Genomic DNA, 26,034 nt, shown 5'->3' with positions numbered 1-26,034 from the left:
TCGGGGCCTCTGCAGGCAGCTCCTGGAGTAAGCAGGACTGAAGGTGGGGCTGTGGAAGCCTCATTGAGAGCACCTGGAGAAGAGGAGGTTGTCCTGTTCCCATTGCCTGTAGTAGGAGCAGACGGCAGTGACACGCAGAGCAGAGCGGTCAGCTGGTTTAGCTTGTAATGCAAACAATTGCGACCGGGAGTCTGAAGTCTTTTCCTCGATAATGAGCACAGTTGCCATATTGAACTAAATACTTGTTCGCATCAGTATTTATGTAATTAGTTTACAATTTATTTCTTATTGTTCAGTTGTAAGTCTAAAACTTTTCAATAAAAAAATTTTTTGGATAAAAATAAATACATCTTTTACACCCTTCCCTTCCACCTGAACCCACTCTGTAGTCTGATGTCATGAGCTCATGACTTGAGTATCTCACTGCAGGTACCAGGCTGTCTGCCCCTACCGCTGTCTTCAAAGCCCTCCTAAGTACAGCCACATAACTGGTCTCCGCTGGGCTTCAGAACTCATCTTCCAGCTCTTCAAGACCCGTCATTTGTAATTCTATTCAAGCTCACATCCTGCTTTTTAAAGTAATGTAATGTATTTAAAACATTCAGAAGTAAGGCTGAGCACACCAGGTAAACACATACTCTCAATGGATTTTCTTTTGCTAGCTTTCAACAGTTCTTCACTGATCAGATCAAGGCAAAAATCTCTTCTTGCCAAGCTACTTCCAGTGTCTTACGGACACTGAAATAATCACTACTGTTTACGTCCCTTGGACTATGGTCTGATGACCCAATCAGCAGAGACCGATCAAAGTATATGAAATAAACCAGGAAATGTGTATAAAGCTTCACCTAAGGCTTCAGATTTCCAGAATGTAGGGTGTCAATAGTTAAATGTCCGACTGAATATGGGGTCAATGTAATTAACGATAGTACTTTTATCAATGAGTTTACCTTTTTCTGCAGTATAACAATTCCCAGCACTAATTTGAGCATAATGAGCATGTAAAAGCAAGCTAGTGAGCTGCACACAGGAATTACTTCTCATAAAGCAAGACTTTGGTACTTTTCTTCCAGCTTTGCATTTACTTCATCCCTGGAGGTTAATGTAAACTTGCTTTTACGAGTCTAAGGTGTTTGGATCTTAGTTATTTACAGAATTGGATTACGTCAACTGGGATTTTTTTTTTTGGCATTCCTACAATGAAAAGGAACACATTATTACATTACACTATGGGCTTCTATTCCACGTTAGTTAGAATATATTGCACTAAATGAAAAATTAGATATAATAGGCATCTCTGAGACCTGGTGGAAGGAGAATAACCAGTGGGACACTGTCATACCGGGGTACAAATTATATCGTAGTGATTGGGTGGATCAAATTGGTGGAGGGGTAGCGTTGTATATTAATGAGAGCCTTGAATCAAACAGATCGAAAAATCTGCAGGAAACAAAACACTTCTTGGAATCACTGTGGATTGAAATTCCACGTGTAAAGGGGAAAAGGATAGTGATAGGAGTGTACTACCGTCCACCTGGCCAGGATGAACAGATGGATGCAGAAATGTTAAAGGAAATTAGGGGCGCCAACAAACTGGGCAACACAATAATGGGTGATTTCAATTACCCCGATATTGACTGGGTAAATTTAACATTGGGGCACGCTAAGGAGGTACAATTCCTTGATGAAATCAAGGACAGCTTTATGGAGCAGCTGGTACAGGAGCAGATGAGAGAAGGAAAAATTCTGGACCTAGTCCTTCGTGGAGCACATGATCTGGTGCGGGAGGTAATGGTGCTGGGGCTGCTTGATAACAATGATCATAATATGATTGGATTTGATATTACCTTTGAAATAAGTATACATAGGAAATCAAATACATTAGCGTTTAACTTTAAAAAAGGAGACAATGATAAAATGAGAGGAACGGTGAAAAAAAAAAAAACTTAAGCGGCTGCGAGGGTCAAAATTTTACATCAGGTGTGGATGCTTTTCAAAAACACCATCCTGGAAGCCCAGGCCAAATATATTCCGCATATTAAAAAAGGAGGACGGAAGACCAAACGAAAGCCGGCATGGTTAAAAAGTGAGGTGAAGGAAGCTATTAAAGCTAAAAGAAAATCCTTCAGAAAATAATAAGAAACAGCATAAGGAATGTCAAGTCAAATGAAAAGCGCTGATAAGGAAAGCAATAAGAGGGACTTCGAAAAAAAGATTGTGTTGGAGGCAAAAACACATAGTAAAAAATTTTTTAGGTGTATTAAAAGCAGGAAGCCGACAAAAGAATCGGATGGACCGCTAGATGACCGAGGAGTAAAAGGGGCGATGAGGGAAGACAAAGCTGTAGCGGAGAGATTAAATGAATTCTTTGCTTCGGTATTCACCAAGGAAGATTTGGGTGGAATACCGGTGCCGGAAATGGTATTCGAAGCTGTCGAGTCGGAGAAACAATGAATTCTCTGTAAACCTGGAGGATGTAATGGGGCAGTTCTACAAACTGAAGAGTAGCAAATCTCCTGGACCGGATGGTATTCATCCCAGAGTACTGATAGAACTGAAAAATGAGCTTGCAGAGCTATTGTTAGTAATATGTAATTTATCCTTAAAATCGAGCGTGGTACCGGAAGATTGGAGGGTGGCCAATGTAACATCGATTTTTTAAAAGGTTCCAGAGGAGATCCAGGAAATTATAGACCAGTGAGTCTGACGTCGGTGTCAGGCAAAATGGTAGAGACTATTATTAAGAACAAAATTACAGAGCATATTCAAAAGCATGGATAATGAGACAAAGTCAACATGGATTTAGTGAAGGGAAATCTTGCCTCATCAATCTACTACATTTCTTTGAAAGGGTGAACAAACATGTAGGGATAAAGGTGAGCCAGTTGATATTGTGTATCTGGATTTCAAGAAGGCGTTTGACAAAGTACCTCATGAAAGACTCAGAGGAAATTGGAGAGTCATGGGATAGGAGGTAGTATTCTATTGTGGATTAAAAACTGGTTAAAAGATAGAAAACAGAGAGTAGGGTTAAATGGTCAGTATTCTCAATGGAGAAGGGTAGTTAGTGGGGATCCCCAGGGGCTTAATGGACCTTTGGTCTTTCCCAGTATAGCAATACTTATGTACTTATGTAACCTTCATAGTTCTATGTGGATCACATAACAAAGAAGCAGCACCAGAACAGACATCTGGAATTCACATATTAAAAGCAAAATCTAAAAAGGAAATCAGTTCACATATTTCTTAAACAAGACGGTTTTAAGTCATTTATGAAATGACTGAAAATGAGTGAGAACACGTACAGATAAAGGAAGAGTATTCCAAATTGTCGCAGCTTGATATGGGATTCAAGTCGAATGCTGTTTAAGTGGAGGAGTGGCCTAGTGGTTAGGGTGGTGGACTTTGGTCCTGGGGAACTGAGGAACTGAGTTCGATTCCCACTTCAGGCACAGGCAGCTCCTTGTGACTCTGGGCAAGACACTTAACCCTTCATTGCCCCATGTAAGCCGCATTGAGCCTGTCATGAGTGGGAAAGCGCAGGGTACAAATGTAATAAAATAAATAAATAAATAAATTTAACCGAAGGAAATAACCTATTTGTCCCCGCAACTGCTGTCATCTCAACACAAAGAAAAATCCAACCCAATAAGAAGGAATATTTCCTTACGAAGGCTGATAAACCATTGTACAGAGCTTAAAACAACATCTCGCTGCAACCGGAAGCCAATGCAATTTATAATGAGTGATAGATTCTTCCAAACTTAAAGAAAAAAATCACTTATGGCTAAATTCTGAATCGTCTGTAGCCTTTTCATTAGAGCCTTAGTGCATCCCACATACACATTACAGTAATCTATTTTTGACAGCAATAAGGATTGTACTATAAGCCTGAAATAGTCTGAAGTTTCTTCAAATTCATCTTCGCTTTCTTAATAACAAAAAGGAATGTTTTATAACCTTATTAACGATCTATCATTGTCAGATGGCTATGAACTTCGATTCCTAAGATCCGAGGGGAAAATTCAAATTTAAAATTGGGTCTTATTTGATTTTCCAGAAAGGTTTAGTCCGTTGCCAGGGGTTTAATATGGGGTTCTTGTACTTTGATTGTTTTCTGCCTTTGGTTATGATAAAAGAAAACGGGGTTAAAAATCTTGCGTTATCTATTTTATGAACTTTAGGCAATTATGTTTATTCCTTGTTTTATTAATACAATAATTTCAACATATTACAGTATTGTAAGCTGCCTCGGATGTGACCGATCCCTTAGAAAGAAGATATAAATACCAACTTAACTCAAACAGAGGAGACATGCACCAATGGACAGACCTGACAAAAACGCACAAAAGCGGGTCAGGCGCTCACTGAAAGGATATGATGAACGTTGGTTCTTGGGTTTCCCATCTGGGCCAGCCCTATGACACTGCAGACTACTACTACTACTTAACATTTCTAAAGCGCTACTAGGGTTACGCAGCGCTGTACAATTTAACAAAGAGAGACAGTCCCTGCTCAAAAAGCTTACAATCTAATAGATAAGAGTGAGACAAATATAGGACAATCAAGCCATTGTGACATCACTGATGAGGTTGGCTCTTAGGCATTGGTGGAATGAGGCATTATGACATCACAATCTCAGCTCTGGTTAAATCACTGCTATATGTAATACTACTACTACTACTTAACATTTCTAAAGCGCTACTAGGGTTACGCAGCGCTGTACAATTTCACAAAGAAGAACAGTCCCTGCTCAAAGGAGCTTACAATCTAAAGGACAAAAATGTGCAGTCATTCAATTTGGGGCAGTCTAGATTTCTTGAATAGGGATATAATGGTGAGGTAACAAAAGCGACATTGAAGAGGTGGGCTTTGAGTAAGGATTTGAAGGTGGGCAGGGAGGGGGCTTGGCGTATGGGCTCAGGAAGTTTATTCCAAGCATAGGGTGAGGCAGACCATGGATGCTATAAGAAAATGCAGCCAGCAAAATAGGTGCTTTTTACATTAATAAGCAATAATGATGTACAAATGGAAAAGCATTGCAAAGTCCAGAGTTCATTGTATGACCTGGATAACATCAGTTCAAACAGCAGTCCATAGGTTTTACTGTCAGTGGCATACACTGATCAGCAGCACCATGAAGAGTATAAACGCTGGAAAAAAAAAGTGTCCAGACTGCAAGAGCACATTAACCATCCACTGACTCAGGTCCAAACATACTGTAAGCCCTCCAGGGACAGAAAAAATACTCACTGTGCTTAAATGTAAACCTGCTTCGATAGCCTTCAGGCTTAAAGACAGTATATAAAATAAAATTAGTGGAGAAAAGATCCAATTCTATTTTTTTTTTTTTTTAAATCTGACAAAATACCAAAAAAAACGTGTGACTGAACTGTTGAGAAAAGAACAAAGAATATCCAGCAGTGAACAAGGCAAAACCTGAAGAGCAGTTGAAGCAAAACAAACCAGCAGCGTCAGGATGCTAATGAACCCAACAGAAAGGAGCACATCGGCCTGCAAAGAACGGCAAGACAGCAACTACTGAAGAGGACACGTGGAATAATGAGATTCTTCTCTAAAGGACACTTCCCCTCCCTTCAAACCTTTTTTTTTTAAGAAAACACTTGGTCGTACTACTTTCTATAGTGCTATCAGACGTATGCAGCACTGTGCGTCATTCTCTTTGAAGTAACAGCGTTAAGGAAGAGTTGAATCACACTGCCCTCCGCAACAGCACTTTTCAACAGTGTGCTATTGAGCCGAATTGCACACACGCCTCGAGTGTCAGGTGGCCTCAGGAGCAACGTGAACATTTCTGATTTTAGTATGGTTCCCAGAAGCAACTGAACGGAGGAGAGCTTTGGACAGATCCTCGCCAAACTTGACACAGGCAATGGTTTTCCAATACAATCCAGAAGAAATTCATTGTGCTTGCCTCTCCCCCACCCCCCTTACACATCCTGTCCTACTGCATTGCCCAGCGGAGGTGGATAAAGATAGTACATGAAGATGGCTCAAGTTGATGGTACATTCCAGTAGCTGTACTTAATATACGAAATAGTGCTGTTACAATGTATCTCAGTTCTGATGGCCTCCATTTCATTAAAGACATCTTAGAGAATGCCACCCCTGTATTGCCCTCATTCTGTTGCATCATTCCAGATGTGGACAAGCGTGTGTTGGCGGCACTGGCTGTGGACTCCCTAGTCGTCGCACTGCTGTCTGGAAAAGGCAGCTCAGAGATATGTAATCGTTCGGACGGATCCATCGTGTTCCACTGGATCTCTTGAGGAAAAAGGAAGAGGATGCAAGGCCACTAATTCCATTCCGGAGAAATTCCCCAGGCTTAACGGATCAGTGTGGGATACACCTCTGCATCAGCTGTGGTTCGTGGAGCATCCTCCTACGTCACCTGCTCACCTGTGAGGAGGGGGAAATAACATTAATTATCAGTATTAGCGTAACATCTACAGGTGTGTGCGGTTTACTAAAGACACTGGGAAGAGCTGTGGTGTAAAAATGTATACTTACCTACAAGAACACTACTGCAGATACCTCAACTGTGTTGGCACTCGTTGGCATCCCTGACCTAGGTTCAGGTAGAAGTGTTCCCTACTCCAGGGGAGTAAACTTGACAGTAGACAATAAACCTCTTCCAGTCTGTTGCTGGATGTTGGCAACCTTGGCCATCTCAGCTTCCACCTCCTGAAAGGAGTCCCTAAAGCAGGGACATCCTACAGGGTCCTGTTGCACACAAGGCTGCTGACATCCATGTGGATGCTTTCCCACACACTGGCCTTCTGTATTGAAGGCATCTTCTTTCCACAGCTGGCAGGTACTTCTTGCAGTTGCAGCACATCAACATGTCTTTCTGCTAAAGTAAAACTCATGTTCCAGATGTGTCTTCTCTGGAGGCTGTCTGCTGCATGGTCCTTGCTGTTCGTGACCTGCCCCAGTCAGCTAACATGAGTCCCCACCCTGTATGACCACTAATACTCTTGCTGCTAGCTTACCTCAGTCACTAACATCTGTGCTCCTGGTTTCCTCCCCCCCAGCCCTGTCATCACAATTCATTTTCTAGGAATGTTCTCCTCCTTCTGCCAAATCATGTCACCTCCCTCTATCTTTCCTCCTCCCCATCGACTCAATCCTCTCATACAGCATACTCTCCCCTCCCACTCATGCTCATCTGTTCACTCATACTCACCTCAGCTTCTATACCAATCACAAGCAACTATTTCTCTTTCAAGACAGACACTTATTCCAAAGCATGAGTATGCATGAGATAGATTTGCCTTCAATGGAGGCAGTGCATGAAACTCATGCATATTCATTATGGATATCCTGAAAACCTGGCCACCTGGAATATCCTGAGGACTGGGTTGAGAGCCATTGCTCTAAGGATTCATGTCAAAGCACAAGAGAAAATAGGACGAGATACAAAATGGGTCACACAAAGCACAGTAGTCAGCACTCTTAATCATAAAAGCCACTTAAATGCTCTGCTCCTTCCTGGAAAAACACAGCCTCCAATGTCTACTGCAATAAAATTCTGCCCACATTACACGGAGAACTGAAAGTATTTTCCTGCAGGCTATGGATTTTATTTAGAGAAGGCTTGCCCAGGAAGCATGAATGAATGGATAAACTATCCAAGCTCTTTTCTGTTTCTTGATGTGTTATAGCCAATGAAAAAATAAATTTTGACTTTGTAGCACACACTGACAAAGTTTATTTACTGCGCAATTCCAGTTTAGTCTACTATTTATACTGGCGTGCTCTGATGCTAGGTTCCACATTAGGAGTAAGCACCAAAGATTTAGGGGGTCACACAGACAATGCCTTGAAATCTTCTGCTCAGTTTGCGGCAGCAGTCACAAAAGCTGTTATCAGGAATTATTAGAAAAGCAATTGGGAGGGGGGAGTAGCCAAAGATGGCGGCACAACTCTGCTGAGCTGTAGCGGTTCTTTTCCTTTGTTGTGCCTATTTGTCTTGAGTTTACCATCTCTTCCAATGCCCCATTAGACGAAAGAGGTGGTAAAGGCACGTCCCTCACCGGCCCGTGTGTCCTCCCCCCCCTCCCCATGCAGCAGAAAATAGACCACTATGTTATCGGTGTCCCGACTCAGAGAACCAGAGAAAGTGGCCCAGCAAGGAGGATAGATGGAGGAGCACTAGTCCCTCTGGCCACTGAAACCACCTTGTCCGGAGATCAGCCCATCACTGTATCCAGCCAAAGTAGCGGTGAAGTCAGGGGAGAAGCGGAAGCTGGAGGTCCCAACATTAGCTGCTCCTAGTGGGGGCAACACAGCAAAAAGGCTCAGACCGTGTCGAACGTGAAGCAACAGCAGAAGTTTTGCTTCCTACTCCAGCAGTGATTACTCTTGATGCAATTTGGAAAGAGTTACAGGATTTGAAATCTACAGAGAAAGTTGTTTCTTTGATGATTAAAGTGGAAGATACGGCCAAGATGCTGGACAGAGTTAAGACTGATTCATCAACTAAGTTCCAACAACTGCAAGGTTTAAGCATGAAGTTGCTAAAGATGAGATTTTGCTACTCAGAAAGAGAGAAGCAGTTGGAAAATTTCAACAGGCGGCTTAACCTCCGTATACTATAGCTTCCCTAAGGCCCTGGGTACTACTCCTCTGGATTTATTCAAGCAAAATCTAACTGATATACGTAAATTTTCCTCAAACGGTATTACACCTATTAATAAGACTTTCTATATACCAATCTCAAAGAATACCAAGGGGACTGTGGTGGAAAGAGGTCAACATGACAAGACTGATGTACAAAATTTATCAGCAACTCTAGAAGAATCCATACCGGAATCTCAGATAACTTTGATTGAGAGTCTCGTGTTTGAACAGGATGTAAATGCAATCATGAGAACGTATTATCACAATATGCAAGTTTTGTTTCACGGTCAAAAAGTACGCATTTATCATGATGCAACAAGGAATACTCAAGGAAGGAGGAAAACCTTTCTTGAAATGTGGCAGGAGACACTACCACTTAGAGCAACTTTTCTACTGGCCCTTGCAAGCGCATGGTTAAATTTGGTGGATCTAAATATTTATTTAAGATCTTTCCTGGGTTTAAAAAAAAAATTACTTACATATGGGCTGAGTTTTTGTATTAATGTTGAGAATATTGTGTTAAAGCCTCTCTTCCATTGTTCCTTCCTTTTTGATCTCCTAATTGTTACTGTCCGCTTCTCCCATTATTGTGGGCTAAAGAAGAGATTGCTTTTTTATCTTCTGTTATTTTGTTTTGCTGTATATTTATCATCTGTATTTCCGCTAAATGCTGATAAATTTTTAAAAAAAGAAAAGGAATGAAGAATAAAACAGAATATCATAATGCCTCTATCACTCCATGGTGAGACCACATCTTGAGTATTGAGTGCAATTCTGGTCACTGCATCTCAGAAAAGATTTAGTGAAACTGGAAAAGATAGAGAAGGACAACCAAAATAATTGAGGAGAGGAAGGATTCTCATATGAGGAAATGAAGAGGTTAGCGCTCTTCAGCTTGGAGAAGATAGCTGAGGGAAGATGTGATAGAGGACTATAAAATCCTGATTCGGTAGAACAGGTAAAGGTGAAGCGATTTGGTTACTCTATCAAAAAGTACCAAGATTAAGGAACACTCTGTAAAGTTACAAAGTAGCACATTTAAAATGAATAGGAGAAAATATTGTTTCACTCAACATAGCTAAGCTATTGAGAAGTCATTGCCAGAGCAAGAGATAAAGGAAGTCAATGTAGCTGGTTTAAAAAATGTTTGCATAAGTTCCTAGAGGAAAAGTCCCATAAACATTTCAAGTAGACCTGGAGAATAATCCTGAGGTTAAATAGCATTAAAACTTTGTTACTTTTTGGGACACTGCAGGTGCTTGTGACCTGGACCAGCCACTACTGGATACTGGGCTGGATGGACCCAGTACGGCAACTTACGGTCTTCTGCATCTCATTTGAGGCCAGGTCAAAATTGAAACCTACCTTAGGGCTCCAGTGAAATTCTTTCTGGGCCATCAATGGAGCTTATTTTGGATTAGTGAAGGCTAGTTATGATCCGCTACCCTGATCTGGTCATTTGGGCATGAAGCATTTGCAGATCACAAGAAAGTGGACCAATGTGTTGATTCAGTAATGCATAGGATTAGGGGGCTATCAACATTAAGCAGTTTAAACATCTGCATTTGGATTTTTCCCCAACTCGACTGTCAAGTCCTTTCTGCCTCGCCTCACCCCATGCCTGGAATAAACTCCCCCTCCCTGCCCATCTTGAAAGCCTTGCTCAAAGCCCACCTCTTCAATGTCGCCTTCGGCACCTAACCACTACACCTCTATTCAGGAAATCTAGACTGCTCCAACTTGACATTTCGCCCATTAGATTGTAAGCTCTTTTGAGCAGGGACTGTCCTTTTTTTTTTGTTAAACTGTACAGCGCTGCGTAACCCTAGTAGCGCTCTAGAAATGTTAAGTAGTAGTAGTAGAAGATGGGTAGTTGGAATACCTCTATTGTGGAGACTTGGGACATTGCATGGCTTACGGTTTAATTGAATTTGCTATACCACCATGATTAACTGCCATCTCCCGACAGCTTACAATAATTCAAAAAACTTTTAAGGAAAATGAGAAAGGAACCACAAAAATTGACAGGAAAGTGAATAGATCAAGAACACAAAGGAGGGGGGATAAAAATAGGGGGGGGGGCGGGAACTGGTGAAGAGAAGGGAACAAGAAGAGGACAGGAATAGAGTCTGAAGTAAAAACAAGAAGGGGGGAGAACAGCAGCAGGAAAATAGCAACAGTTCAGTTTGAGGTGAAGGCCTTGGACAAACAACCAAGTTTGCAGTCTTGTAGCACTTATGAAGCTTGTGGTTCTGTGTAAAGGAGTGAGAAGGCAGCAACCTGATATTCTAGACAGTTGTGAGGCTTGAAGTGAGCACTTAGGAGAGCAGAGCATCAGCCATGCTGCCTAGTATCTAAGGATAGACAAGCTTACGGCTCCACGGGTATGAATTCTGTGAAGACTGCTAGAAGGCAGTTCTTCTCAACACAGAGCCACTCTGCTCTTAATTTCATATATGTCCAGGCAGTCAAGGAGCTGACTGCAAAGCCTAAGTCACAGAGGGTAAGAGGGTGCACAGTTCCAAGGCCAAGCTCTCTGCCAACTGCGGCATAACGAAAGGTGCAGACATTTGTGCAACAATTAGTGCTAGTTTGGGCACTAGGGGTCACTATGACTTCTCTGCTTGATCAGCTGGAGACAGGAGGGTGGAGTGACTTTTCGGGATTCAGTGACAGATGTTTTATGGGTGATGAGGTAGTTGAAGCGGAGTCATTCTACACTGGACTCTTGGTTCAGTGCTGCTTCTGCTCCACGGTATTCCGCAAACAGTAGAACCTTTATTAATGGAAACTGTGAACAATTTGCTTTCCAATGGTGTTTGACCCTATGCTCTGAAGCAAGGGGTTATAGATAAAGGGCACTGGGTTTCCAATTTGGCTGCCTCAAGACCGTGGAACTCTCATTTATGGTGTAGACCATGTTGGTCTCAGTGGTGGACAGCAGACTAGAGATGGATAAGGGGACATGCAAATTAATGATATCCATAGATATGTCAGTTGCTATCAATTGTGAATCATAATATTCTGTCCAGGTGGCCAAAATGTTTTAGCTTTTTGGGAGTGGAATCATTTATACCTGTCTCTGAACAGATTCAATGAAATCTAGGAACTCTATATCCCCTTTGCACTCATACTCTAGAGTACTTCAGGAATCCTCTCTTGGCTGTACTGTTCAGTCTGTATTTGGAGCTGTTGGCTGAGGTCTTATGAATGTATACAGATATTCAGCAGCTCTTTCTTGAAGAGGTAGACAATACTGGGGAGAGGTTGAGACACTGCTTGGACGGCTGCCAGTTTACTGGCATTAAATGTTTGGAAGACAATGTTGTGGGTGGGTAGAACGACTGCCTCCTGGTCCCTTGGTTTTGCAGTACAGAGGATAATCTACCCTTGTCTATCAGTCATCCAACAACACACCAAGATTATGCACATCTGATATTTAAAGCACAGAATTGGTCAACTTTATGACCTTTCGTAAACTGTGGCTTTTTTTTTTTTAATTATTTATTTATTCAATTTCATCAAACATTTCAAGAAAACATCGAAAACTGTGGCTTTAATGATGTTTGCAGTTCTGTTTTCCTTCCAAGACAAATGTCTTTTTCCATATGCAGATATTTTTATCTGCTACTGTTAATGATACCTTAACCTTCAAAATTGGGCTGCTGAGAATTGGTTAAAAGTTAATGCTACTAAAACTAAGATGCTATGGTTTAGAAATCCCAATATTCAAGTTTCAACTGCTATTCCTTTATCATCAGGAATTCCACTGCCTGTTGAAGGTAGTTCAAGGGTATTAGATATTATTCTAGACTTCTCTCACTTTTGAACTTCAAGTTGCCCATCTTTGGGGGAAAAAACATTTTTCGAATGAAACAACTCCAGTTGATTAGATCATGCTCATCACCATTTTGTTTAACTAGTTCAAATGTTGATACAAACGATTTAATTTAATAACCTTATTTGCTTTTCCCTATTATTGTTTGGTTCCTTGTAAATCACACTGGACCTATACAGGGATTTTGCGACTAATTAAGTCCTATGTAAGGTCAGATTTTCATTTAGTGTTGCAGTTACTGGTGTTGGTCTCTTGATTATTGCAATGCTCTTCAATGGGTTTACTAGCGTATGTTTTGTGCTCCTTGTAGTTGGTTCAAATCTAAATAGTCACATTTTTGACAGGGTTTGAGGGTTGAGCATTTGGACACCTACGTTGCATACTTTACAATGGTTAAGATCTGCTGTTTGGTTTTTAAGGCCATAAGTGATCGGTTCACTTGCTGTCCGAGGGGGATATTGGTGCCCTATGTGGTTGGATATTTGTGTTTGGCTGATTTGTGCTCTCTGTATGGGAAGGCTGGTTTTGATTTTGGCTACCACATTTACTATTACGGCTCCTTCGGTTTGGAACGCTTTGCCAGATGCCTGAAAGGCAGAACAGAATTCTCATCTTCCGCAGGCCAATCAAAGATATCTGTTTACATGCACATTTGGCAGGGTTGCATCTTCAATGTGGGACTCATGTGCTTTGTTTTAAAGTCATGTTTATTTTTGTGTTTTTCTATTAACTGCTTAGATCAACCTTGGCTGGCTATAATGGTTTACAAAATATGCATAATGTATATGCTTATTGCACTTAACCTGTACATACCAAAATATATTCTCCAAAAAACCTCAACTAGATGGCACACAACTAAAATGGAGCCTAGTGTCTCATCAGGAAAAAGATTTCCAAAGAGACAAGAGGAAAATCAATCACACTGTGCCAACATGTACTGCAACGGAGATAACCCTCCAAAACTTTGGCCAATCCTGCACTTTAAATCAACTGGCCTGGGATAAGGAGGTCTGAAGGGACACCAAAACAAGGGGAAATGTGGACAAAGAAGCATTATCAAACTAGAAAATGGAAAAATAATTCACTTAGTTACAAAATCAAAAAGCAGAGATCTCTTTCCTACGAAGATGGTCCTAGGGTCTGGCACTACTACAGTATTAAAAATATGTCTGGATTCATGTTCACTGAAAAAAAAAAAAAGTCCAGAAGCTCTGCACACAGGGTATCAATAAAATACAGAGCAGCGTACACAGGCAAGTATCAATTTAACCTGCCTCAATTTTATCAAAAGCAACCATAGATAAAAGTGGAAACTGTAAATGTAATTAAAATGTCCATACGTGCAACATGTTTCAGCACTTCAGGGACAGTTTTACAATTGCAGACAATAAGTCCACCTAAGGCGACCACCTATATAGTACTTCAACGGCTGCATATCAGGTTTTCTCAAATCCCAGACATAACTTTAGCAAAGTAACACTTACTGTTAAACAAAAAAAAAATGTGCAGAGATGTGATCAGAAAGGCCCTGTCTGATAGTGGGTGAGAAAGCTACTGTATTGAGTCCATTTTTACTTTGTTTGACTTGCTAAATTTAGTGTTTAAAACCTTTTATTGAATATTTCCATAACACAAGCAAATAACATTAACATAAGCCATAGAATATGGTGTGTTACATCAAACCAGCTATCATTCTGACATCTCTCCCCGAGCCGCCCACTAATACACATAACATCACTGATATGTTAAATCTGGACTTGTAGCGCTCTGTAATACACTATTACCAAAACAAAAGACAACCTTAAGAGCCTCTAAATCTGCTCCCAGTGTGGTATATTTCTTTATCTCATATTTGTCTTAGTATCTTCAAGATAACTGAACAAAACCCCCCCTCCCCAAAAATGCTGTCGCTTAAGTAACATAGTAGATGACAGCAGAAAAAGACCTGCAAGGTCCATCCAGTCTGCCCAAGAAATGTGCCACTTTTTTGTGTATACCTTACCTTGATTTGTACCTGTCTTTTTCAGGGCACAGACCGTACAATTCTGCCCAGCACTATCCCCGCCTCCCACCATCGACTCTGGCACAGACCGTATAAGTCGGCCAAGCACTATCCCCGCCTCCCACTACCGGCTCTGTTATCCAATCTCGGCTAAGCTCCTGAGGATCCATTTCTTCTGAACAGGTTTATGTTTATCCCACGCATGTTTGAATTCCATTACCGTTTTCATCTCTCCACCACCTCCCGCGGGAGGGCATTCCAAGCATCCACCACTCTCTCCGTGAAAAAATACTTCATGACATTTTTCTTGAGTCTGCCCCCCTTCAATCTCATTTCATGTCCTCTCGTTCTACCGCCTTCGTATCTCCGGAAAAGGTTCGTTTGCGGATTAATACCTTTCAAATATTTGAACGTCTGTATCATATCACCCCTGTTTCTCCTTTCCTCCAGGGTATACATGTTCAGGTCAGCAAGTAGATGCAACAAATTATAAAGCTCAGGACAATGAGGGGATTAACGTTGCAGGCTGCTTGATGGGAATGGAGTGACTGGCCTCTTATGTCTCCCCACACAGAAGTATATTCTTCATGACATGAAAGCTAATTTTAAAGAGATACCAAGCAAAGATAGAAACCAAGACAACATCTGCAACTTCTCTTCCTAAGCAGTTAAAGATGCTTATGCTGGTCTTCAAAGGTTGGTCCCCTTCTGCCCCTGCATAAGCTCCTGGTCACTTACTCACATGAGTATTGCCATACTGGGACAGACCAAAGATCAAACCCAGCATCCTGTTTCCAACAGTGGCCAATCCAGGTTACAAGTACCTGGCAAGATCTCAAAACAGTACAATACATTTTATGCTGCTTATCCTAGAAATAAGCAGTGGATTTTCCCCAAGTCCATTTTCATAATGGCTTATGGACTTTTCTTTTAGGAATCTATCCAAACCTTTTTTAAAGTCCGCTTACTGCTTTTACTACATTCTCTGGCAATGAATTGCAGAGTTTAATTATACGCTGTGAAGAAATATTTTCTCTGATTCATTTCAAATTTACTACTTTGTAGCTTTATTGCGTGCTCCCTAGTCCTAGTATTTTTGGAAAGAGGAGAGTAAACAAAAAATTCACATCCAGTTGTTCCACTCCACTCATTTTATAGACCTCTATCATATCTCTCCTCAGCCGTCTTTTCTCCAAGATGAAGAGCCCCAGCCGCTTTAGCCTTCCTCATAGGGAAGACGTCCCATCCCCTTTATCATTTTCGTCACCCTTCTCTGCATCTTTTCCAATTCCACTATATCTTTTCTGAGATGCGGTGACCAGAATTGCACATAATATTCGAGTTGTGATCGAACCATGGAGCGATACAAGGGCATTATAATTGTTTTCATTCCTTTCCTAATAATACCCAACATTCTATTTGATTTCTTAGCCGCCGCCACACTGAGCAGAGGGTTTTAGCATATCATCAACGATGACACCTAGATCCCTTTCCTGGTCGGTGACTCCTAATGTGGAACCTTCCACCACATACTTATAGTTTGGGTTCCTCTTTCCCACATCCATCACTTTGCACTTGCTCACATTAAATGCCTCCTCTTTGCTCTGCCTCAGATATCTGCTCTGCACACCTCCTTCCCTCTGTTTCAATCACACATGATACAGCCTTCAGCTTTGGAATACCCTCCCCTCCTCTCCTCAGACCTGCTACCTTTCTTTACTTTAAGGCTCTTCTCAAAATCTCTCTTCTACTCTTCCTTTGACCCCTCTCCTCCTCACCATTCCCCCCACCCCTTATCAGCACTTTCTTTTGTGTTGTAAACCACTTATTTATTTTAGTTACATTTGTACCCCGCTTTTTCCCACTCATGGCAGGCTCAATGCGGCTTACATGGGGCAATGGAGGGTTAAGTGACTTGCCCAGAGTCACAAGGAGCTGCCTGTGCCTGAGGTGAAAATCGAACTCAGTTCCTCAGGACCAAAGTCCACCACCCTAACCACTAGGCCACTCCGCCACTGTTGCTACTATTTGAGATTCTAGCAACATTCCATGTAGAATCTCCAATAGTAGCAACATTCCATGTAGAATCTCCAATAGTATCTATTTTATTTTTGTTACATTTGTACCCTGCGCTTTCCCACTCATGGGAGGCTCAATGCGGCTTACATGGGGCAATGGAGGGTTAAGTGACTTGCCCAGAGTCACAAGGAGCTGCCTGTGCCTGAAGTGGGAATCGAACTCAGTTCCCCAGGACCAGAGTCCACCACCCTAACCACTAGGCCACTCCTCCACTGTTGCTACTATTTGAGATTCTAGCAACATTCCATGTAGAATCTCCAATAGTAGCAACATTCCATGTAGAATCTCCAATAGTATCTATTTTATTTTTGTTACATTTGTACCCTGCGCTTTCCCACTCATGGCAGGCTCAATGCGGCTTACATGGGGCAATGGAGGGTTAAGTGACTTGCCCAGAGTCACAAGGAGCTGCCTGTGCCGGAAGTGGGAATCGAACTCAGTTCCTCAGTTCCCCAGGACCAAAGTCCACCACCCTAACCACTAGGCCACTCCTCCACTGTTGCTACTATTTGAGATTCTAGCAACATTCCATGTAGAATCTCCAATAGTAGCAACATTCCATGTAGAATCTCCAATAGTATCTATTTTATTTTTGTTACATTTGTACCCCGCGCTTTCCCACTCATGGCAGGCTCAATGTGCCTTACATGGGGCAATGGAGGGTTAAGTGACTTGCCCAGAGTCACAAGGAGCTGCCTGTGCCTGAGGTGAAAATCGAACTCAGTTCCTCAGGACCAAAGTCCACCACCCTAACCACTAGGCCACTCCTCCACTGTTGCTACTATTTGAGATTCTACATGGAATGTTGTCTTTTGCCACGTGTGAGACTGTTGAAGTCCACCTGGCACTGGCTAACTACTCTTGAACAACAAAAAACCTCAGCCACTGTTTGTTTCCTTCCTATTATTTAGTCAACCCTTGTGCTCATATCCCATGCATTTTTTTAATTCCTTCACTGGTTTTGACTCCACCTCTACTGGAAGGGCGTTCCAGGCATCCACTACAATCTCTGTAAAAACAAAAATGTTTTTCCTGACATTATCCCTCAGCCCACCACCCTGCAGCCTCCATCCATGTTCTCTGGTTCTACTGCATCCAGTTCTCTGGAAGAGGTTAACATAATACATTTCAAGTACCTAAACGTCAGTACCGTATTTCCTCTCTTTCCGCTAGTATATAAAGAGGTGTGTTAGCCGTGTTAGTCCACTCTTAAAGATAATCAACAGAAATCAAACAAAATTAAAACATGTAAAAGAAAATAAGATGATACCTTTTTTATTGGACATAACTTAATACATTTCTTGATTAGCTTTCGAAGGTTGCCCTTCTTCATCAGATCACGTTTCTGATCTGAAAGCTAATCAAGAAATGTATTAAGTTATGTCCAATAAAAAAGGTATCATCTTATTTTCTTTTACATGTTTTAATTTTGTTTGATTTCTATTGATTACCTCTAGTATATACATATTCAGGGTCTTCCAGTCTCTTTCTCATACATCTTATGACAAAAACTATTTTTGTCACCTTCCTTTGGATGGCCTCAAGTTTATATCCTTGGAGAGATATAAGAAAAGGACAGATACAAATCAAGGTAAGGTATACAGAAAAAGTAGCACATATGAGTTTATCTTGTTGGGCAGACTGGATGGACCGTGCAGGTCTTTTTCCGCCGTCATTTACTATGTTACTATCAAGCTCATTTTCAAAGCACTTAGCCTCCCAAAGTTCCATAGAAACCTATGGAACTTAGCCTCCCAAAGTGCTTTGAAAATATGCCCGTATATGGCCTCCAAAACTACACCATACTCCAAGTGGGGCCTCACCAATGACTTGTACAGAGGCATCAACACTTCTTTTTTTTCTGCTGTTTTCCCAGCTGAAATTCAACGGGATACCATCAGGAGTATGTTCAAGAGAACCTAACTAAAAATAAAATCTGCCCTACTTTCAATTGTATGTATCCAGCAACAGGCTGCTCTACGGATGAAAGACTTACACAAATACGCAAAGGAAACTCAGAGAGGCTGCACCTATTAAAACGTGCATAAGCTATTTCTTGAAAATCAGCTTGTAGCCATTTCTCCTTATCTGCTAATAATCTGGGCTTGCTTTAACTGTTCACAAGGGGACAGTGTCTGCAACAACAGAAACTATTTAGCACAGCAACAGTGCTCAGTAAAAGCTCTCCATCATGCCAATGGAAAAGGCTGAAAAGGGGAAAGCAGCACAGTGAAAACGTTATCACAGAATGCCCCCCTTTTAAAAGGAAGGGAACAGCGGCAGGTTAAAAATCTAACTTAAAAGCAAAAGCACCTCTAACATCGCTAGAATGGTAAAGCCGTTTATTACTGATCTAAGAACATCAGTATAACAGCTTTTTTTTTTTGTTTTAAACTCAAGAAGTCCCCACTATCAGCCTAGTACAGTGATTCCCAGACCACCAAATGGAGTCTAAAAAGGGAACCATCAGCAGAGGGCACAAATGTATCCCAGTAATATTTTAAAAACTCAAGCACAGTGGTTGGGAGGTGGGGATACTACTACTACTACTTATCATTTCTATAGCGCTACTAGACTTACGCAGCGCTGTACACTTGAACATGAAGAGACAGTCCCTGCTCGACAGAGCTTACAATCTATTTATAGTGCTGGGCAGACTTATACGGTCTGTGCCCTGAAAAGGACAGGTACAAATCAAGGTAAGGTATACACAAAAAGTAGCACATATGAGTTTATCTTGTTGGGCAGACTGGATGGACCGTGCAGGTCTTTTTCTGCCGTCATCTACTATGTTACTATGTATATGTGGTCAGCAGACATGAATAGCAAGTCTACACTTTCCTGAACAGTCATGTGTTCCTGCTGTTGCCACAAGGACTCCCCTGCATCCATGATCACCATTAGGCCAGAAATGTGAGGCTACTACTGACCCATGCTCCCTCTCCTAAAGCAGCGATCAGAGTCACTACTGTTACAGCCCAAAATGCAGTTCAGCTGCAGGCCTGCTTGCTTTCCGGTGTCTGTGTTCCACCTTCAGCCAGTACAGTGGTTCGAGTTTGAAGAAGTGAACGAGCAAAGGAACAAACTATGGAGGTGGGAGCACAGCGGAGGCAGGGTGAACGGAGAGAGAGTGGGGAAGTAGGGAGGCAGTGAGAGGGATGAACTATTGCATTATGACTAAGGCCCAGATGCACAAAACTTTAACGACCCTTTAACAACCCTTTAACGAGGAAATTTTGAAACGTAGCATGCATTAAAGGCCATTTTCCGACAACGCTAGCAGCTAACGAAAACGGAATGCAAACGAGAAACTACCATCGAAATGAGGACAATTCGAAATGCACTAAGCATACCGACGATTGCAACGAACCATTTACCGGCAGAAATTTAACGTGAGCTCAGACCTGTTGTTAAGGCCTGAGCTGTCATCTCCCCGCTGCCCCCTGCACCATAAAAAACATGTTTAAAAAAGAAAAGTGAGCTCCCCCGCTTCCCTCTGCCACCGAACTTCCCTCTGCCAAAAAAAAATAAATAAATAAAAGCTGTTAAAAATCTTAACTTTTGCAGTGCCGGGCCCCCCTCCTTTCCTGTCTCTCTCTTCTCCTTCTGTATCCAATGCTCCACCTCCTGACATCCTCCACCTCCGTGCCCCGCCCCGCTGAGTTCATCGTCACCGCTCCCCCCGTCCACCGGACCCCCCCTCCGCCATAATGGCCGGTGTAGCGCCTCTCACCTATGTTTGATGAACTCAGGGGGCGGGGCACGGAGGCGGAGGATGGCAAGAGGCGGAGCATTGGATACAGAAGGAGAAGAGAGAGACAGGAAAGGAGGGGGGCCCGGCACTGCAAAAGTTAAGATTTTTAACAGCTTTTATTTCACACACGGAGCAGCGGCGACCTCGGGAGGGGGGGGGGGCAAGGCCGTCCATACAGGACGGTCCTTATGAGCGCCTTTGCCCCCTCCCGATCCTTTATGTTTGTGGAGACATGCAGGGGAAAGCGGGGAGCCATGTGTTTGTGTTTTCTTTTTTTTGTTTGTTTTGACGTTTCTGGCATGCGCAGAGCAGCCAGCATAACACTTGGCTGCTCTGCGCATGCTTTAGGAGCCGATTACCGACGGGGATTGATGCATCGTTCTTTACAATACCGCACCGAACTTGTGCGACTTGTTTTTTTGGAGCATTGTTCATTTTTTTAAAATTTGGTAATGGCTTTAACGATTTTGCTTTTTTTACGTTTGGTTGATGCATCTGGGCCTAAGTCTCAAGTTAAATGAGGGACTGATCCAGGTGAGGTAGGTGAGAGGGAGTTGATCAGGGGTCCAATAGAATGACAATCCTGGGAAAAGCAAGATGGGAATGAGAGAGAGGAATAAGCTGTGAGGGAAGAACTACAGAATGGAAGAAAAGAGATAGTAAGGTTTGGATGGGATAAGGATGAGAGAATTGTGTGTGTGTTAGCTTGGAGGAAAGTAGTAAACCAGATGTAAGGCAGCCAGTTGGAGGGTTAAAGGTTGAGACAGTGTTAATGACTGGAAGGTCTAGAAGAGCTTTATTGTTGGACTTTGGGGGGGGGGGGTGGAATGGGCTGTGTCTGGGATCATGAGAATTTTTGCTAAAATGGGGTCCCGATGGCTAAAAGATGTGAAAATCGTAGCTTACCCATTGGTACAGCCAGTTGCTACTGTACTGCTAAAACGCCATGTAAGACCAGGGACTGGGATCGGTAATCACAAAAATTATACTACTTTAGACAGAATCAAACTACCGGAGCACTATACTTAACCAGCCTACCTGAATGTAACTCACCTTGAGCTACTACTGAAAAGGTGTGAGCAAAATTCAAATGAGACTGAAAGGGGGGCAGACTCAAGAAAAATGTCAGGAAGTATTTTTTCACGGAGAGAGTGGTGGATGCTCGGAATGCCCTCCCGCGGGAGGTGATGGAGATGAAAACGGTAACGGAATTCAAACGTGTGGGATAAACATAAAGGAATCCATAAAGTTGTATTATCGTTACAAGAATAAAATGTAGAATGGTGGCAAAGGGAGGGGGGGATGGGGAGAAAAAAGATAAAAGATGAGAATATCCATAATTGGTTTACTTAGTGAGATAATTGTTAAATTGATGTTTTGTTGATTATCTGTAAAATACTGACAATTGTCAAACTGAAGTTGATATGTTCTAATAAAAACAGAATTAAACATAAACATAAAGGAATCCTGTTCAGAAGGGGTCCTCAGAAGCTTAGCCGAAATTGGGTGACGGAGCCAGTGGTGGGAGGCGGGGCTAGTGCTGGGCAGACTTCTACGGTCTGTGCCCCGAAAATGGCAGAAACAAATCAAGGTCAGGTATTATTATTACTTATTGCATTTGTATCCCACATTTTCCCGCCTATTTGCAGGCTCAACGTGGCTTACATAGTTTAGTTATGATGCTGTCATTCCAGGATTTCAGATACAATTAGTGATGTGTAAAGATTAAGTAAGGGGAAGAAGAAGGAAGTGATAGGGTGGGTAAATTTAGAAGGTGGATTGTATACACAAAAAGTAGCACATATGAGTTTATCTTGTTGGGCAGACTGGAAGGACCGTGCAGGTCTTTCTCTGCCGTCATCTACTACGCTACTATGTAAATAAAAATATAATTAACCTAATTCAAAACAGCTGTCATTTAAGAAATACGATCGTGCCAGCCTTGCCAAAAATGTGCACGTGAGCTCCTACAGAATGTGTACGGTAAACATCTCAACCTATTGCAAAAGCACGTGTCTGAGCTCTCATTGCATATGTCGGTTCCCGGCACAGTGGGAAAAAATAAAACGTTCAGCTTTCTACCAGCTCTCAAGGAACAGGAGTTGGTGGCTGATGGGGCCCGACGTCCCTCCCTCCCCCCGTGCGCACCATGCAGCGAGTCCGAGTTGCAAATGCCAGCCCACCGCTACGTGTCCTTAACTGTGCCATGGCCACCAGGAAGCCCCTGCGTCCGAGACGCCGGTTACAAACCTCAAAGTCTCCAGTTCAAACGATCAGTACCAACACAGATGCAAAATAATCCAGGGAATACCGCCTTCACGTAAACTTTCATTAAGCCAAGTTTTCTCGGTTGTCCTCAATGCACATAGCTCTTTAACCACTGCTGTGCTAATCCCCACGCATCTGCACAACTCTGCGCCCATCTGCCAAAGCTGTACTATAAACCTATGCCTGCCCCCCACCCCCCACCAAAGAAAGCAATGATTCTTGATAACGTCAATACATGCAGGCCCCTAGCCTGAAGTGTGTGGCAACAATCATGTCTGTCTCTCTCTAAAGCAAGCAGGAAACTCGTGGTTGTGTGCGTAAAGAGCAGAAACCGTGAACCGGAATTGTAGACTCAGAAGCGAATTAAGATTTACTGCGGCCAAATTCGCTCCCCCTTTCTGCCCAAACTTGCCACCTGTGAAATTCCTTCCTCCCATGGAGCCCATCCATGAGATTTCCGCCTTGCAGGCGGCTGGATTTTAATGTACCCCTCTATGGGGTTAAAACGTACAGAGGTTTAAAAGGTTAACAAAACGTGCTGTGGTAAGTCTAGAAATATGGTACCGAGGAAAACGGGACAAAGCCTGCATTTTCTAATCGCTTTAAAATGTGGTTTTGTTTTAAAGAAACCGACCATGAAAAGGGGTGGCTCGAATTCCACGTTTCCAAGAACTTCATGCAACAAAGCGAAATGACCAGAAAATCGAGTTAAATCTTAGCTACAGGTACCAGCCAAACTCACAGCTAAACTCGCACTGTCTCCAGATAACTAAATGCATTCAAAGAATTTTAGTACCATGCCTGATCTTCCATGGGGTAATATAGCAAGAATAGAGTGGGGGGGGGGGGGGGCATGGAGAACAACAGCTGATCTGCTGCAAAGAGATGACGAAGGAAAGCAATAGAGTTAAAGAGGAAACGTGACACAGCAAGGTCGAAAGATGGAGAAAAAAAAACCTCTCCAGGGGGAACAATCGAAGAAAACACGAAGAAGGTCCCTTAGTACAATCATAGGAAAGAGGACCTAAGCAAAAGTAGCTGCAAATTGAGGGTGCCCAATGGGCAAGCAAGAGGATACTTCCCAAAACCAGGGAATACTGTAATCGGATTGTCCCTTAATAGCAGGGGGCTCACGCGCCAAATCAAAAGGTTCAAGCAAAAATCAGAAATGCACTGCGACCGCGGGGTACTAGAGACAGGCTGCAAGTACAGTACAGCCACGTTGCGCCTGCAAATAGGTGGGAAAATGTGGGACACATATACAATAAATACCTAAGAGGTACGAGCAAATAAGTGGCGGGGAAAGTTAACATTAGCTATCAATCAGTAACAAACGCTAAGTGCACCAGAGCATGTGACAAAGGCAGCAGTGACAGGGGATCAAAGACGATTCTAAGCCACATCGGTGCTACAAGTAATGAATGCATATATAAATGTATATAATACCGGACGCAACAGGTAAACTAACAGCAATATAAACAAACACAATACATATTTTGACAGTGGTTGAGAAACACGTGTAGCGTATGCAAGTGACAGCGCGTTAAAAAGCGACATGCACGATGAGTGTGAAAGGGTGCAACAAGTTAAGGCAAAAACAGCTACACTCCTGTGGGAAGCAACAAGGCTTAGAAGAGTGCAACAAGTGAAACTCACCACTAATAAAATGTGGGCATGCAAAATGCTGTGCAAGGAAAGAGTAGGGGGAAAAAAGTATCAGAGCGCAAAAGTAAAAGCATGGGGTCCAAGTAGATTTACTGCAATAATTGCCACGAGGAGCCCTGAGTGCTGAGCAGAGCCTCTCTCCCCCTCCCCCCCCCCCCCCAGGACTTACCATCTTAACGATGCCTCTCTGGAGGGTGAGAGAGGGCGCCGAGCCGCCTGCACCCGACTGACCCTGAGCCGCCGAAGAAGCCATGTCCACTGGGTATTCCGGCAACAGGAGTGGAGGAAGTGACAAACACCAACTGACTAGAGAACAGAAGAGGAGGAGACAACACCGGCGGGTCAAAGAAGCCCCAAAAGCTGCCGCACACAGACTCGAACCCGCTTCGCAGACTAACACCGAGAGGCACACAGAGGCGGCCGCGGCGAAATTACACGCTATTTATCAACTCACGCGCCACCGCGCAAGCGCACTGCGCAGCAGAGGGGCCGGACTAGGAAGAAGGCGGAGAGAGGTACCCTGTGCAGACGGAAGCGGAAATGGCCTTTCGCCTTACCAAAGGAGTTTAATATCGGGAGACGACGTGAGCCTCCCTGGCCCATTATGTGCGCTGAAGCCAGTAGGCGGAGCTTGTCGCCTTAGCGAATTAATTGTTTCAGGGTGTGCCAATATGGCGGCGGCTGCAATGTGGAGAATTAAACCCTCATCGGGTGGAGACCGGCTTCGGCCTTGTGACATCATGCCGTCTGGTTCGGCAAACCTCCTTGGGCTCATCCACGACTGAGGGAGAGCCATGGCCAAAGAGGTGTATTTATTAGACCTTCTTTGGCCGCGGCCGGGAAACAGCTGGAAGTTGGTGGCCGCTGCTGGGCAAGGTGGACGGAGATGAAGGGGGCTCTGGGTGACGTCACGAAGGCTGGAAGATTGGAGTTCCGGGTCGGTCTCGGTGTGGACACGTCAGCATAGACTTGGGTGTTTGGTGGTGGTGAATTTGAGGGGGAGGGGGAGGGGGAGGGGGAGTTTGTACTCTGATGGATGGTTCAGTGGTTCGTTTATTGAAAGGTTGGAGGGAGAGGCAGGACGACTTGCTGGTATAACTAACATCTGGTTTCTTTTATGATTTTAAGTGCAAATTAGTTTCCCGTGACTTTTTTTATTTTTTTTTGTACCCCGCACTTTTTCCCACTCATGGCAGGCAATGGAGGGTTAAGTGACTTGCCCAAAGTCACAAGGAGCTGCCTGGGCCGGGAATCGAACTCACTTCCTCAGGACCAAAGTCCACCACCCTAACCACTAGGCCACTCCTCCATTGTTGCTACTATTGGAGATTCTACATGGAATGTTGCTATTCCACTAGCAACATTCCATGTAGAAGTCGGCCCTTGCAGATCACCAATGTGGCCCCGCAGGCTTCTGCTTCTGTGAGTCTGACGTCCTGCACGTACGTGCAGGACGTCAGACTCACAGAAACAGAAGCCTGCGCAGCCTTCTACATGGAATGTTGCTAGTGGAATAGCAACATTCCATGTAGAATCTCAAAGAGTAGCAACATTCCATGTAGAATCTCCAATAGTATCTATTTTATTTTTGTTACATTTGTACCCTGCGCTTTCCCACTCATGGCAGGCTCAATGCGGCTTACATGGGGCAATGGAGGGTTAAGTGACTTGCCCAAAGTCACAAGGAGCTGCCTGGGCCGGGAATCGAACTCACTTCCTCAGGACCAAAGTCCACCACCCTAACCACTAGGCCACTCCTCCCTTAATTGTTGCAAAAGGTGCCTG

At 43.2% G+C, this 26,034-nt stretch overlaps 1 protein-coding gene across 1 annotated transcript in view; it reads right to left on the bottom strand.

Annotated features, from left to right (window-relative positions):
- SND1 (staphylococcal nuclease and tudor domain containing 1) overlaps positions 1 to 24,694 on the bottom strand; it is a 1,412,868-nt gene extending 1,388,174 nt beyond the window's left edge. The window contains exon 1 of the mRNA XM_030217129.1: positions 24,419 to 24,694. Within this exon, the coding sequence (XP_030072989.1) occupies positions 24,419 to 24,502 (84 nt within the window). The 5' untranslated portion in view covers positions 24,503 to 24,694. The remainder of the gene's footprint in view (positions 1 to 24,418) is intronic.
- Positions 24,695 to 26,034: the final 1,340 nt, after the last annotated feature.

This window comes from Microcaecilia unicolor, chromosome 10 (genome assembly GCF_901765095.1).
Source record: "Microcaecilia unicolor chromosome 10, aMicUni1.1, whole genome shotgun sequence".
Lineage (NCBI taxonomy): Eukaryota > Metazoa > Chordata > Amphibia > Gymnophiona > Siphonopidae > Microcaecilia > Microcaecilia unicolor.
Note: the sequence above shows the minus strand (reverse complement) of the source record. Positions and strands in the feature narration are given on the sequence as shown.